At 37.4% G+C, this 13411-nt stretch overlaps 1 protein-coding gene across 2 annotated transcripts in view; it reads right to left on the reverse strand.

The window, feature by feature from the left end:
- LOC121731427 (bifunctional heparan sulfate N-deacetylase/N-sulfotransferase) overlaps positions 1 to 13411 on the reverse strand; it is a 169034-nt gene that overhangs the window by 30805 nt on the left and 124818 nt on the right. For both annotated transcript variants that reach the window (XM_042120843.1, XM_042120844.1), the window contains exons 7-9: positions 10619 to 10796; positions 10111 to 10356; positions 5394 to 5556 (exon numbers count right to left, since the gene is read on the reverse strand). In XM_042120843.1, coding sequence (XP_041976777.1) covers positions 5394 to 5556; positions 10111 to 10356; positions 10619 to 10796 — 587 coding nt within the window. The remainder of the gene's footprint in view (positions 1 to 5393; positions 5557 to 10110; positions 10357 to 10618; positions 10797 to 13411) is intronic.

Consider the following 13411-nt stretch of genomic DNA (forward strand, 5'->3'; position numbering starts at 1 on the left):
GATATTTTAGCTCAGGTATTGTGCCTATTCCTATCGGGGACTCCCTCAAAAATCTTATGACTCCCCCCTTAAAATTTAAGGAAGTGACCGGGCCTGGTTTTTTTATTCGAGAGCAAGTTGGTAGAGACTAGAGAGTAGACATATAAAAGACAGACTTCATATTAAGAGATCAAAGAAAGACTCTGTGGTAATTATCTCATTAGCCGTAGTAGGTACTCAGCTACTAATTAATAGTAATTATGTATGGGTAATTAATACGATCGAATTAGGACAATGCTATTATTAGATCCTAGTGCCGTCCAGTGACCGAAATTAGAACGTATCATTTCATTTTTAAGAGCCCATATGACCCTAACTTGACTACATACTTTAACCTAGATCTCAAAATCTGTAAGGTCTAGAAAACTGATTTTTTGACACAAGTAACTTCAGTTCATAAAGATTAAATGCTCAAGACGAAAACACGATTACTCAAAAAATGCTCGATAGTTTATTTTTTACAAAAGACCTTGTTTTAGACTTGTTTTTTTTTTTGCTTGGATCTTCGAAGTTTGCTGTCTTTTCTTTAATATTTTTTAATATCAAAAAAGGTATTGATAAAACCTAAATTTGCTCAAAACACTTGTTTCATAATCATTATAGTTCGTCTTTTATTCAAGTAAAACTAACTCGACGATGATTCCGTGCCGTCCTTTTCACCTGGCATATGAAAGACGGGCGTGAGTGTGAAGAGAGAAGGACGATGTTTGATTTTTAGAGTCAGGTGAGCTCTTAAGTTTGAACTTTTGACGTTTATTAGGCTTCTTTTGTTGTCTGTAATTGACAAACATAGACAACTATGGTTTGTGCGTTCTAAGATGATATGGGTGACAGTTTTCATGTTTCTTGCTACGGGCTTGCTTTTGATTGATTGATTGACGGGTTTTTTTTTACAAGAAAACAAAAAAAAAATCAAAATGTAATAAATTATATTTCATCTTCAAAAACAAATGTTTCCTATAATTGTTAATGAATAAAAATGAAAAGATGCTAAATGCTAACTTATTAATAAAAATTATAAATATTAACTGTGAAATAGGAGTATAAAATTATTGTTACGAAAACATTTGAAAAATTTCATATGCATGAAACGGAACTTATGTCAATAGAGATTGACTCTGTTGAATCGAAATCAAATCGATAAAAAAGGGCGGCCATCTTAAATCGCCGGCACCACTGAAATTTCAGTACGAAATCGATAATTTCGATTGCAATTCCTTTACGAAGTGATTCGATATTTTTAAACTATCGATTAATTTTTGTTAGGTAACTTCCCTACTATTGTCAATTATAATGTGTCACGCATATCATCATAAAACGCACAAACTATAAATCAAAAATCCGATGCTATTTTAGCCCGGCCGCACATTGTCCGAAATTTCTGATCAGAAACAGTTGAACGTCCGCGCTGTCTCTTACATTTTGTACTGAGCCGAGTGAGCTCGAACTCGCCGGAAGGATATTTCGGATAGTGTGCGGGGTGGCGGTCCGGCGAAATTCAACTGTTTCTGATCAGAATTCGGACAATGTGCGGCCGGGCTTAGACAGCATAAATACAGCTTTATTTCTTTATCGATCCAGTCTTTTACCATAAACTACTGAATGTTATTCTTAATAACGAATGTTATTCTTAATAAATAACGCGTTCTCATTGGTCAAAACTATGAATCCGTTTTTTCAAAGTTTGTTTAACGTATTAAACATGCGAATAAAAGATGCTTATTATTTTGCTGTCTGAAAGTAAACGGATTGGATCTTACGAGGACCGAAACCGTTCTAATAGTAGAATTAGAGCTGTATCATAACTAAGAAGCAGAAGACGAATGCGAAATAACTAAAAAGTGCGCTAACGAAGGCGCTCTACAAAACAGACCCAAACTGAAATTTTGGGGCAATGCTTTGGCGCACAGCGATCCGTCACTCAAAACTTTCATCACTCTATAGACAAATTGTACCGAGCACTGACAGACATATTCGTACGGCGGGCGGCGGGTTATTGATGATCGTTTAGAGCACTCGACCGTCGCTCGTTACCCGTAACGAGTGTTGACCGACCGCACACGTATCCGCAACTAGGGCTGCCAGCTAAATACCGGATAGTACAACCGGATATTACCGGAGAGCAACCGGTTGATGTCACATAAAAACCTGTTATTAAAATTCCTAAAATTTTCAAACAAGAATCTAGGTGCAAACAATGGAATGACAGCAATTTTCAAATTCTATGTATAACTAACACGCATAATATACCAAACTGTCTCCGTCGCTCAAGCTATTTCTATGTGACTTTATACAATTCTAAACATATAATTTGTTTGGTACCTATTGTCTGAAGCCGCTTGTCGTCTACTCCACAAAATTATCGTCGGACGGTCGTTAATGACTCTATTTTGTGTGCTTAGTTTATATAAACGGATTAAAAAACTGGCAAAGTCTAATAGCGCTCAGTCACCACAATAACAAATTTAAAAACCGCATGAAATAGCCAAGACTGGCCATGTGTTGAGTGGAACCATTACATTCCAAACAGTTCGGACTCCATCTAATTAGACCGGATACACGGATGGACTACATCCGGTTAAGTGTGTGACAACCCTACTCGCAAGTATCCGCACGTATCCGAACGGCACAATAAAATTCAATTTTCCAACCAGTTTAAGGGGACATTGTTTATTATTACTGCTCGCATCTACGATGGTTGTGTTTCTCGATTCAAATATTTTTTACAACAGCTTTGCTTTTATTTGTTATTAAAATATTGATATAAAATTTCTGCTGACTTTAAAAGTCTGATGACGATCCAAGAACATTTTCGTTACATATTCCAACTAATCTGAAATCTGTCTGAAATGAAAGTCTATTCAGAGTAGCCAATAATTCAATATTACAAAAATACCGTAAAAATAAGTACTTTACCGGTTGTATATCTCTAATGCATCTTCAATATTCTATGCAGAAGAAAATAATTAAAATCTAGCTTTAATAAAGTAAAAGTAATAAGCTAAGAGAATTCACTCTTGTCAGTTTTCATAAATCATAAAAGAGAAATTATGTTCATTTTTACAGCAAAGAAACCGTATAAAACCGTGCTCTTGATTCTAGAATCTAGGAGATACATAATACACATTATTATAATTTGTGTATTTGAAAGGCAGGTATCTTATAACTGTCTTACAATTAAAATTAAAAATCAAACAACTATAATACAAGTAGTGTCTAAGAATAACTTGGAAGACAAATATGGCAGAACTCGAATAACTACTCTGCGATAGTATCTTTATTCGTAAAAATAAATATTATAATAATATATAGATAAATATAATAATATTACGAATGTTATGTTCTACCTATCATTAAACCTTTATAGTTTATACGATAAAAATAAACTAAACTGCAAGATCCAATGCAATTTAGAATACAAAACAAATAAATGTGCATCGCAGCGGGCGGTTAGGCACGATCCCACTGTTTTCCACCTCATAGAACTCCCAAACTTCGTCTAGAGCCATTTCGACTGCAGCGAACTGCCGTACACAATTATTTTACATCCCAATTTATACGAGAATAACCCTTCCGCCGTCGACGTAAAGAGCTTAATAAAGGTGAAATAATTCTGAACGGTTTGTACGTCACAACACTACGACAGATGAATTGGAAACTCCAATAAACCGAAAGTTTATAACTTAATACACTTTAAAACTGAATGCTCTTTATTTCATTGCGGCTGGGTTGCGGACCGTTTTTTATCTATTTCCAATATTTTTTTAAAATACCTGCGTTACATTTATCCTAAGATCCAACCGTAAAATCGTGCAGGAATCGTTTTTTTCGATCAAATATATTTTAAAATAATCTTTATAACGTATAGAATGGATTAATGTTGGGTTGCCTTGTCAAAAGTAGCCGCAAGTACCTCTAATTAAGTTTAATGTTCATGAGATAAATGCATAAATTTGCATGTATATTTTTTTTCAATAAATTTTACATCATCTGAAAGAAAATGACGAGACAAAATAAGGTATAAATGGTTGCCAGCTCAAAGTCGGCCGCAACCTAGGGTTGCCAGCCCGTAAACAGACATAGTTGTTCATCAAAATTGAAGCATCGTTTTTTTTATAATTTTGGTACAGAATTAAAGTTTTATGCATTTTGTACATGAATATCCATGGTTGCCAGTTCCACGATAGCCGCAAACTCGGGTTGCCATCACTTTTGTATACGACATCCCGTGAGGTTAGGAAGCGCAAGAGAAAAGAAGCACGCATTGTAACTTGCGATAAATGAGGATATTGCATAGCAGCTGTGACACTGACAGCCTAGTCAACAAATATTTGTGGATGGAAAAGTCCAAAACAGAAATTGACTTGGAATTTGAGCGAAAAGTTCCTTTATACTTCCTACTTTTTTGTGTTAAACGAGTATCCATACTATACACTTTTACTATAATATTATAAAAGCGAAAGTGTGTCTGACTATCTGTTGCTTCTTCAAGCCCAAACTATTGAACTGATTTTGCTGAATATTGGTATATCTATAGATGCTTTGAGTCCCGGGAAAGGACAAAATACTTTTTATCCCCGAACAATATACGGTTCATTCGCGATAAACGAACGAGTTGTGGGTGTCATCTAGTTACTCAATAAATTATGAAGTATTCTGAGCCGTGATAGCTTTCCTTTTACCATATTATATTTTTTTAAAGATTTACAATTTTGTCGGCATCAATAATATGGTGCATAATACGCCAAACTACGACTTTAAACATTAAAGGTCCTGCAGTCTCTGAGCATAACCGCGGACAGACAGACGGACAGTCCGAAGCTATAAATTCCCTGTTGACTACGAAAATCGCATTTGTGTACGCCGCATTGTTTCGTGTAGGATTCAGAGTTAGTTCTTCGTTATCAATTTATAAGAGATTGTATATTTATTTAATGTAATATGTTTAACGGTCACGCCATTTACAAAATTTTTCAATTCTGTTTGGGACTTTTCCATCCACAAATATTCGTTGACTAGGTGTACCTACTTGTTTATTGTTTACGTTGTTCTTCTTACAACGTAAACAATAAAACAGAGATGCAAATATTTATAATATAATTAGTGTCAGTGTGAGTGTCATGTTTTAAAATCTGATAGAAATTAATAATGGCATTTTTGAAAATTGAAAAATTTTGAAAATGACGTGAACGTTAAAAAATTACATTAAATAAATGTAAAATCTCTTATAAATGCTATTGGATCTTAAAAACACATTCCTCGCAAGACATCTCTGGTGGAAACGTTGCCTTACACTTGTTTTTAGTTAGACTCGCCGTTTGGGTGACCAATAAACTGCTTCTATCTGTACTCACGGGGTTGTTGACGACGGTCTGGAACAGCTCGCCGCCCTGTATGCTGCGGTCGAGGCGCTGCCGGCCGCCGGGGTACCGCTCCAGCAGCAGCGTGTGCGTGAACAGCCCGCACGTCTGCCGCGGCAGCACCATCACGCCGCGGTGCCGGAACCCGCGACGAAGCCTATGAAAATTAATGACTTCTTAATAAAGGTATCATTAGACTTAATTCGAGTTATTGTGAAAGACGAATGAGAAATTATTATCCATCTGATATATTAGATTAACTTGTATTAAAATTTTGTGTAAACAGAAAAGCATCATAGTTCTACCAATTCATCACCTATTGAAATGGCACATACTTTGGGTGGAAAGTTTGTGCCATTGTACTTAGCTCCGCTTTACTTTAATTATAAATACATAACAAGTTATTTACAATTAAAGCGGAGCTAAACGGTATTTTTGTAAGAATTTCATGACCATGTGAAATTGAATGCGAATGTTAGCTTCGTGTTGCTTAGTTTTGATAGACACAGGTCTACTTACACTTAAATTGACGATTCATTTATTAAAATAACAACCGAAATTGGCAAACGTACGTTTCACGTGGAAATTAACGGCTAAGTGAAACCCGGCCACAAAGGCCCGGCCAAAACGCATTTGCCCAAACTCGCTAACATTACGCTCCGTATTTCTGTCTCTACAGTCCACAAACTTACGTGTTAAGAAGAAAATAAATTCAACTACATCAGAAGGTTGTTCGTAAGTAGGTCAGTAGTGTCGACAAAGTTAGCGCACGACCAAGCGTGGGCGTTTCCTTTACAAAAGTCTGCTTTCTATCAGTCTGCCATTTTACACTCAAACCCGCTAGACCGATTCGCATAGGTACTCGTATTAAAATACTTTGGGTCTCGAGAAAGGATAAATAATAGTTTTTATCATCGAAAATTTTACGATTTCAATGCAATAAACCAATGTCGGATCAACAAAGTAGGATACGCCCTAGTTTCCTGCTGCTTTCGTCCATACAATTAATAAGGATAAAATTAAACGGTCTTACTACAAAAGATTTAAACACCTGTTGAACAGTTGATTACAAAAAAAATCAGTACAAAATGGTCTTAAAACAACTGTCCAACAGATGTTTAATCTTTTGTGGTAAGACGGAAAGAGCTTTACGTTAAATGTGTATTGATGACTGTTAACTTTATACCAAAACTACCTGTCCCGGCAAACGTTGTTTTGCCATAATATAAAGCATTTCGCCATAATATAAAGCATATTATTTTATTGAAGTGACTAAATAAGTATGTCACCATGGCAACGTCCATCGCTATCCCGTCGCACAAACGATGGTCGCCGTCAGTCTCGAGCTATAATAATTTACTATTATTTATTCAACAAATGCACTAATCAATATAAAAAGTAGATGTCCGATTCTCAACCCTAGCCGATATGCTCGCTAAGATTCACGAAAATCGGTCGAGCCGTTTCAAAGGAGTTCAACCACGCCACCCGTGACAGGAGAATTTTATATATTAAACTAGATATCCCGCGCGGCTTCGCCCGCGTAAATTAGGAATTTTACAGAAACCGTACATTTTCCCATAAAAAATATTTCCCCCATTTTTCCCACATTTTCCTGAGTTTCTTCGGTCGTATTAGTCTTAGCGTGATAATATAATATAGCCTATAGTCTTACACGATAAATGATCTATCTAACACTGAGATAAGTTTTTAAATCGGACATGTAGTTCCTGAGATTGACGCGTTCAAGCATACATACTCTTCAGGTTTATGATATTAGGTAGGTATAGATTTTTTTTAATTATCGCTTGAACAAACTCGAGTTTCGATCTAAAAGACTATGAAATGGTATAATATGGTAGTGATGATGATGATGATGAATGTAATTTGCATAGTAGCATATGCTTTCTGTTCTTAAAACAACGCCGAAACTCCCAAACTTGTATCTATAAAGAATCAGGAGTTCTCTCAGCACCTTCCGAACCACGGTATAGGTTATATCTCGGTGCAAAATATTACTTGTTGGTAGCATATGCTTAGAATACTCCTTACGAAACCGAAGTCACCACATGTTTCCCTATAAGTTTTGAGGAGTTCCCACGATTACTTATGGACCCGTCATCAGATCACCACTTTTGTGAATATAATACCAAATTGGCATGATACCCTATATACCTAAAGAAAAATTTTGAAAATCGGTTAAGAGGAGTCCACACCGCAGTTTTTCCATACAAACGTTGTCCCCTGTTTCCTCCCTGGATAATGCCGCTAGAGTTATGTTTTTTTTTCCTGAATATCTATGGCCACTATTAGCATGTCTCTATGTTTTCTTTTTTTTCATAATTTTATTATTAAAAAAGATAAGAACGTCCAAAAACCCAAAAAAATGGCCAGATTTTCCTGTGTTCAAACACCCAGAAAACAAAACTGGGTAAAATATACAAAAAAACTAAAACATAGGAACACAGCTCAAGCCTTGCTTTAATTCGTAACGAAGAAAATACTTAAATCGGTTAAGTTTTGGAGAAGGAATCAGTGGACAACGAATCGAAGATTTTCTGTTCTTTTATTAGAACTTTTGTCGTGTAGTCTCTATCGCTGTGTAGGTGGGAGACTTGAGATTGGTAAGACAGCAATACATTTTCAAATACCTATTTTCAATTTCTCTCGCCCCTGGTGTATCCTCTTAACAAACGGCGGAGTAATCGTTGAATGTAAGAAAACGAACATAACACCTCCCCCATTTTGAAAGTCGGTTATAATTGTAGCCTGTGTGTTATTCTGATGTATAAGCTATATTATTGTAAAGTTTCATTAAAATCCGTTCAGTAGTTTTTGCGTGAAAGAGTAACAAACATCCATACATCCACACATCCATACATCCTTACATCCAAACAAACTTTCGCCTTTATAATATTAGTAGGATGATGATAACTAATAACTAATAGTGAATTTAACTGGACTTAGAGCACGCTCTGACATAATAACACTAAGGTTGGGTTGCACCAGAGGCGTGGTTAAAGTTAAAGTTATGGTCAAAGTTATGGTTATAGTTAAGGCTAATTTAACTTTAACCTTAACTTTGACCACAGAATTTGACAGAAGACGTTGCTGGTTTTTTTTTTATGAAATAAGGGGGCAAACGAGCAAACGGGTCACCTGACGGAAAGCAACTTCCGTCGCCCATGGACACTCGCAGCATCAGAAGAGCTGCAGGTGCGTTGCCGGCCTTTTAAGAGGGAATAGGGTAATAGGGGGGGTAGGGATGGGAAGGGAATAGGGGAGGGTAGGGAAGGGAATAGGGTAGGGGATTGGGCCTCTGGTAAACTCACTCACTCGGCGAAACACAGCGCTAGCTAGTTTTCTGTGAGAACGTGTAATTTCTCCGGTCGAGCCGGCCCATTCGTGCCGAAGCATGGCTCTCCCACGTATGGTCCGACAAGGCTTTATAAGAACGTGGGCGGGGACGCTGCTGGTAAAGGAGAACTGTCAAAAATGGCGTTTTTGTATTATGACATCGTTAGTTCTTTTTTTCGCCACGTGCATTTATAGCCTTGTCGAGCTCTATGGTTATGGTTAAATGTGGCGTCTTGATGGCGTCCATTTTTAACTTTAACCAAAGATTTGACATTTTGCATTGTAGTTAAAGTTACAGTCATAGTTAAAGTAAGTTGGTGCAACCCAACCTAAGAGCAGAATAACAAAAGTTATCTTAATCGGTTTACTGACAAAAGTGTTCGCAGCTGCTTTAATTCGCCCAATGGTCACTTAAATCTTGGTATTTACAGTTCTTAGTTCCAATTTAGTTTAAAACGAAATCGCAGCATATTGTTCTCGAATATGAAATAAGTTTTTTTTACTTTGAAAGTTGTTCAAAGTCCAATTTTCTTAAAATTAATTTTCCTCAAGCGTTTAGAAATTTAAAGAATTCCGTACTGATAGTACGGAATTCTTTAAATTTCTAACTTTTAAGGTTAGAAAATATTTGGATAACCAATTAATATTTTAAAGCGATTATAATTGAGAATATTAATTGGAGAACCATTTAGAAGGCAAACTATTCTAAAATGGCTTTCAAAAATAATTGTCTTTTGTTACAAAGTCAACACTATTGCTTCGCAGAAAGAAACCCTTCAATAATTATAGTGGCCAAGCGTACTGCACAGAATCGAATTAGCGCACAACGACCAACGGATTCAACCAAAATGTTAGTCAGACAACGTAGTATTATGTCATTTCCCCAACACATAGCCCAAGATGGCCGGTTTATTGGCGTCATAAATACAACAGCTTTACTTTGAATACTAAACTACCGAACGTAGGAAGTCATAAACAACCCATCGACCAACATTAAATTAAGTTTAATATCGGCCGTAGTTAACAATTAGTTGGCCTCTTCAAGTATATAACGTAATATACGACCAAACACGTACCTAATACATTAAATTTAAAGTTATGAGCCTATTATTTAACATTGTTTTATTAAGTTTTAAAATTTTCTGTTACCACTTATGGATACATGAGTTGCAGTGGTGGAAAATTGTGATGGACTTTTTGTTGTTTGGAAAAGATTTTTATTGACTTTGATTTCTTAAAATATAGATATTTAACGATGTGAAACCTCGCACATTTGTCACCGTACGCACCGCATTTCGTGAACTATGCGGCGCGTTCGGCGCGTACGGTGCTGACAAATCAGCTTAAAACCTACCTGGCCGGTCTCAGATGCGGGTACTCCTCCGTGCTAGTGACCTTGACGTCCCAGACCTTCCTCCACGCCTCATACAGGGGCTCATGGACGGGATACACCCCGGAGTGGTGAGGCGACACCGAGTAGCACGAGTTGGTCGGTATCCCGTGCTCCAGGGCGAACTGCTTGTTCAGCATCATCTCAGCTTCGAGCTGCGATACGTTGTTGTACAGGTGCGGCTGCTGGTGGTTCCACATGTGACAAAACCTGGGAAATATGATGGTCGATTAGATTTCGATAGAGTGGGTCCAAGCGGGGATAGTCAGAAAATTTCGTACTTAGACTACATGGTCTCCAGAATGGTCTCTTTATAATGAACAAGTTCATAAAATTCCTACAAGGCTAACATTTCCTAAAAGATGATTTAATAAAAACGAGAAGTTCGCTAGTCCAATTGCACATAACATTTCAATTTACATTTCTTTCTCTTCTCTCTAGAAGCGCTTGAAGCTCCTCTTACTCCACTCACCAGTTAAAATGCTCTCTGTTCTTCAGCAAGGCATCGTCTCCTCTATTCTCCAGGACTGTACCATGGTGGTAGTACTTGGCACTGAAGCCCAGGTTGAAGCGGAACCCCGGCACCAGTCGCTGGAGTGCCGCCTGCGACGCCAGCATAGCTGATACATCCTCCTCGTGTAGTCGAGTGCCTGTGTTCAAGGATATAGTTCAAAGTTATTTCGATAGATGGCGTTGTTATTTGTTTTATTCGCACTATCGACAGTTTGGTTATTTGATACATATAATATAAGGACTGTAGTAATAAATACTTATTTAACACGCACCCAATAAAAATTAAATGAAGATGGGATAATGCTATTGAAATTCATAATTAACTGAAACGAAATATCATGCATTTTGGTAGAATTGGAAAGTTGATTTCTAATTTTACCGTTTTATTCATACACGTAGTGTCATAAAACATTTAGGTATTCAAATTAACATAGCTATTTTATGAAACAAAGAAAGAACAAAACACCCAGATATATTCGGGGGGGAGTGATGTGGCGGTACCCACAATTCGCCTAACATTCCTGCATCGCGCTATCGAAGTTTCGGAGAACGGCAAGATATATACGTCTGATATGACGTCAGTGGGCTTCGGCCTGACCGAGCATAACATCTCGCTCGGTCGGAAGATCTTCCTTTTCGGCCGCCACGAACAACGTTAAATTGGTGACCACCGACAAGAACACGCATCCTTCTGGACATTAATCATCATCAACACTCCCCGCCCATCCGCACCACGTCAGCAGACATCAAGCATAACCGGGTCGCCTCGACCATAAGCCGCGTTGGAGGTCCGCGCCGGTCGAACCCGCGTCTGGCTTGAACGGGGCAGCCATAGGCTACAACGACCGGTCAACAAGCAGAGCAACGGGGTCGCTCTCCTGGTCATTGCACGCGTAGCTTCGGCCCACACCTGACAACACAAGCGCATCGAAGAATACCACAGGTCTTCGGGGGGGAGTGATGTGGCGGTACCCACAATTCGCCTAACATTCCTGCATCGCGCTATCGAAGTTTCGGAGAACGGCAAGATATATACGTCTGATATGACGTCAGTGGGCTTCGGCCTGACCGAGCATAACATCTCGCTCGGTCGGAAGATCTTCCTTTTCGGCCGCCACGAACAACGTTAAACCACGTACTCGTATAAGCTAAGGTCTCACATTTTCATAACCTATTTCGGCTGGAAATACAACGCGTATAGTTCCAGTGTATTAAGAGAAGATTGCCAATTAAACGTCTTATATGAGCGCTAATATTGGCCAATATTCGCGGGATATGGCACTCAATTTCACATATTATAGTTAAGCCTGTTTGCATATAATGAAAACGTTATGTAAAGCCACATGTGCAAACACAGCGAAACAATTAGATTATTATGTAATATTCAGTTTTTGGCATGGGCAATAATCATGATAATTGAACTTACAGCAAGATTATCTATGATTTTAACAAGGTTAAATCCATACTTACGGATACTTGGATATAAGTATATCCATACTAAGTGTACCTGTCTGTCTGTCTGGAAATGACATTTGGTATTATTGGAGTAGCTCTATAAACAAATTTTTTGACCCTAGTACCTACGTATGCAATCTTGAGAATTCAATTCAGTAATAAATGCCTATACCTGATAATACGTTCTTTGAACTAGCACCAAAAATATTGAATCGCTTTCAATAGAAATAGGCGCGGAAATGTCCTATTATATTATAAGTATAATGTGGAAACATCTGCACCTTTGTCGGAGGAAAGGGTGCGCGAGTTTACCAAACACAGTCAGCAAAAATGAGACCCTTTCTGGGTTTCTTTGTTCGATATCGAATGTACGAACGGCTCTCAAAACGATGTGAAATAATGGATATTTATTGCAGTACTTTTTTGCCAATTGGGCCTTTTATGCCAGTAAGGATAGCAATTGAAATTTTTTTTTTAATAAAAACTGGATTTTGCTCGCAGCTTATTCCGCGCCGAAAATCACGCGAGAACAGTCAATGTTCCCGGGATTAATCTCTTCTACGTCCTTTAACGGGACTCAAGTCATAGCAGATTTCATTAAAATCTGTCCAGCAGTAAAAGTCCCAAAGGAAAATACACAAACATAATAGACAGCTGATAGACACACTTTCGTATTTAAATTACTGGTAGAATGCTGATCCCTATTAAAAAGTCAACAATAATAGACTAGAAATTGAACTAAATTGTTGACCATTACAGTGCTCTGAATGACATTATAATTTATATTAATCGCTTTAATGAAATCGCTGTAATCAGTCATACACATAATTGTAACAATCATCATTACCATTAAAGTCAATAGACGTTACCTTTGTATTGCATACAAAATGACCGTACTCATACAAATTGGAGTGAATAAAAAGGCAATCAAATCAGGTTTATCGTAGGCAAGGGTCGTAATGACGGACAATAATTAAATTGTACTCCCGCGTACTCCTGACTTTTCAGTTTTTATATTTTTATGTACGATAATACGGAGAATATGGACAAATTACTTTGCCATTTTTTTTTGTTTTTCGGCTTTTTACTGGGTTCGGCTTTTTTAGAGTCGGAATCTTAAGTTTGGATGAGCAATATTATGGAAGTTTAAACTTTTTATGAATGACTTTAGAAAAATGTAGAGAACAAAGTTCAATTAGTAAGAAAACATTATTTCACATCGCTTTAATCAAGTACGAAGTAAGAAAACTGGAGGAGAACTGGTAGTCAGTTGGGTTACCAGTTTTCTCTTATCAGA

This window comes from Aricia agestis, chromosome 10 (genome assembly GCF_905147365.1).
Source record: "Aricia agestis chromosome 10, ilAriAges1.1, whole genome shotgun sequence".
Lineage (NCBI taxonomy): Eukaryota > Metazoa > Arthropoda > Insecta > Lepidoptera > Lycaenidae > Aricia > Aricia agestis.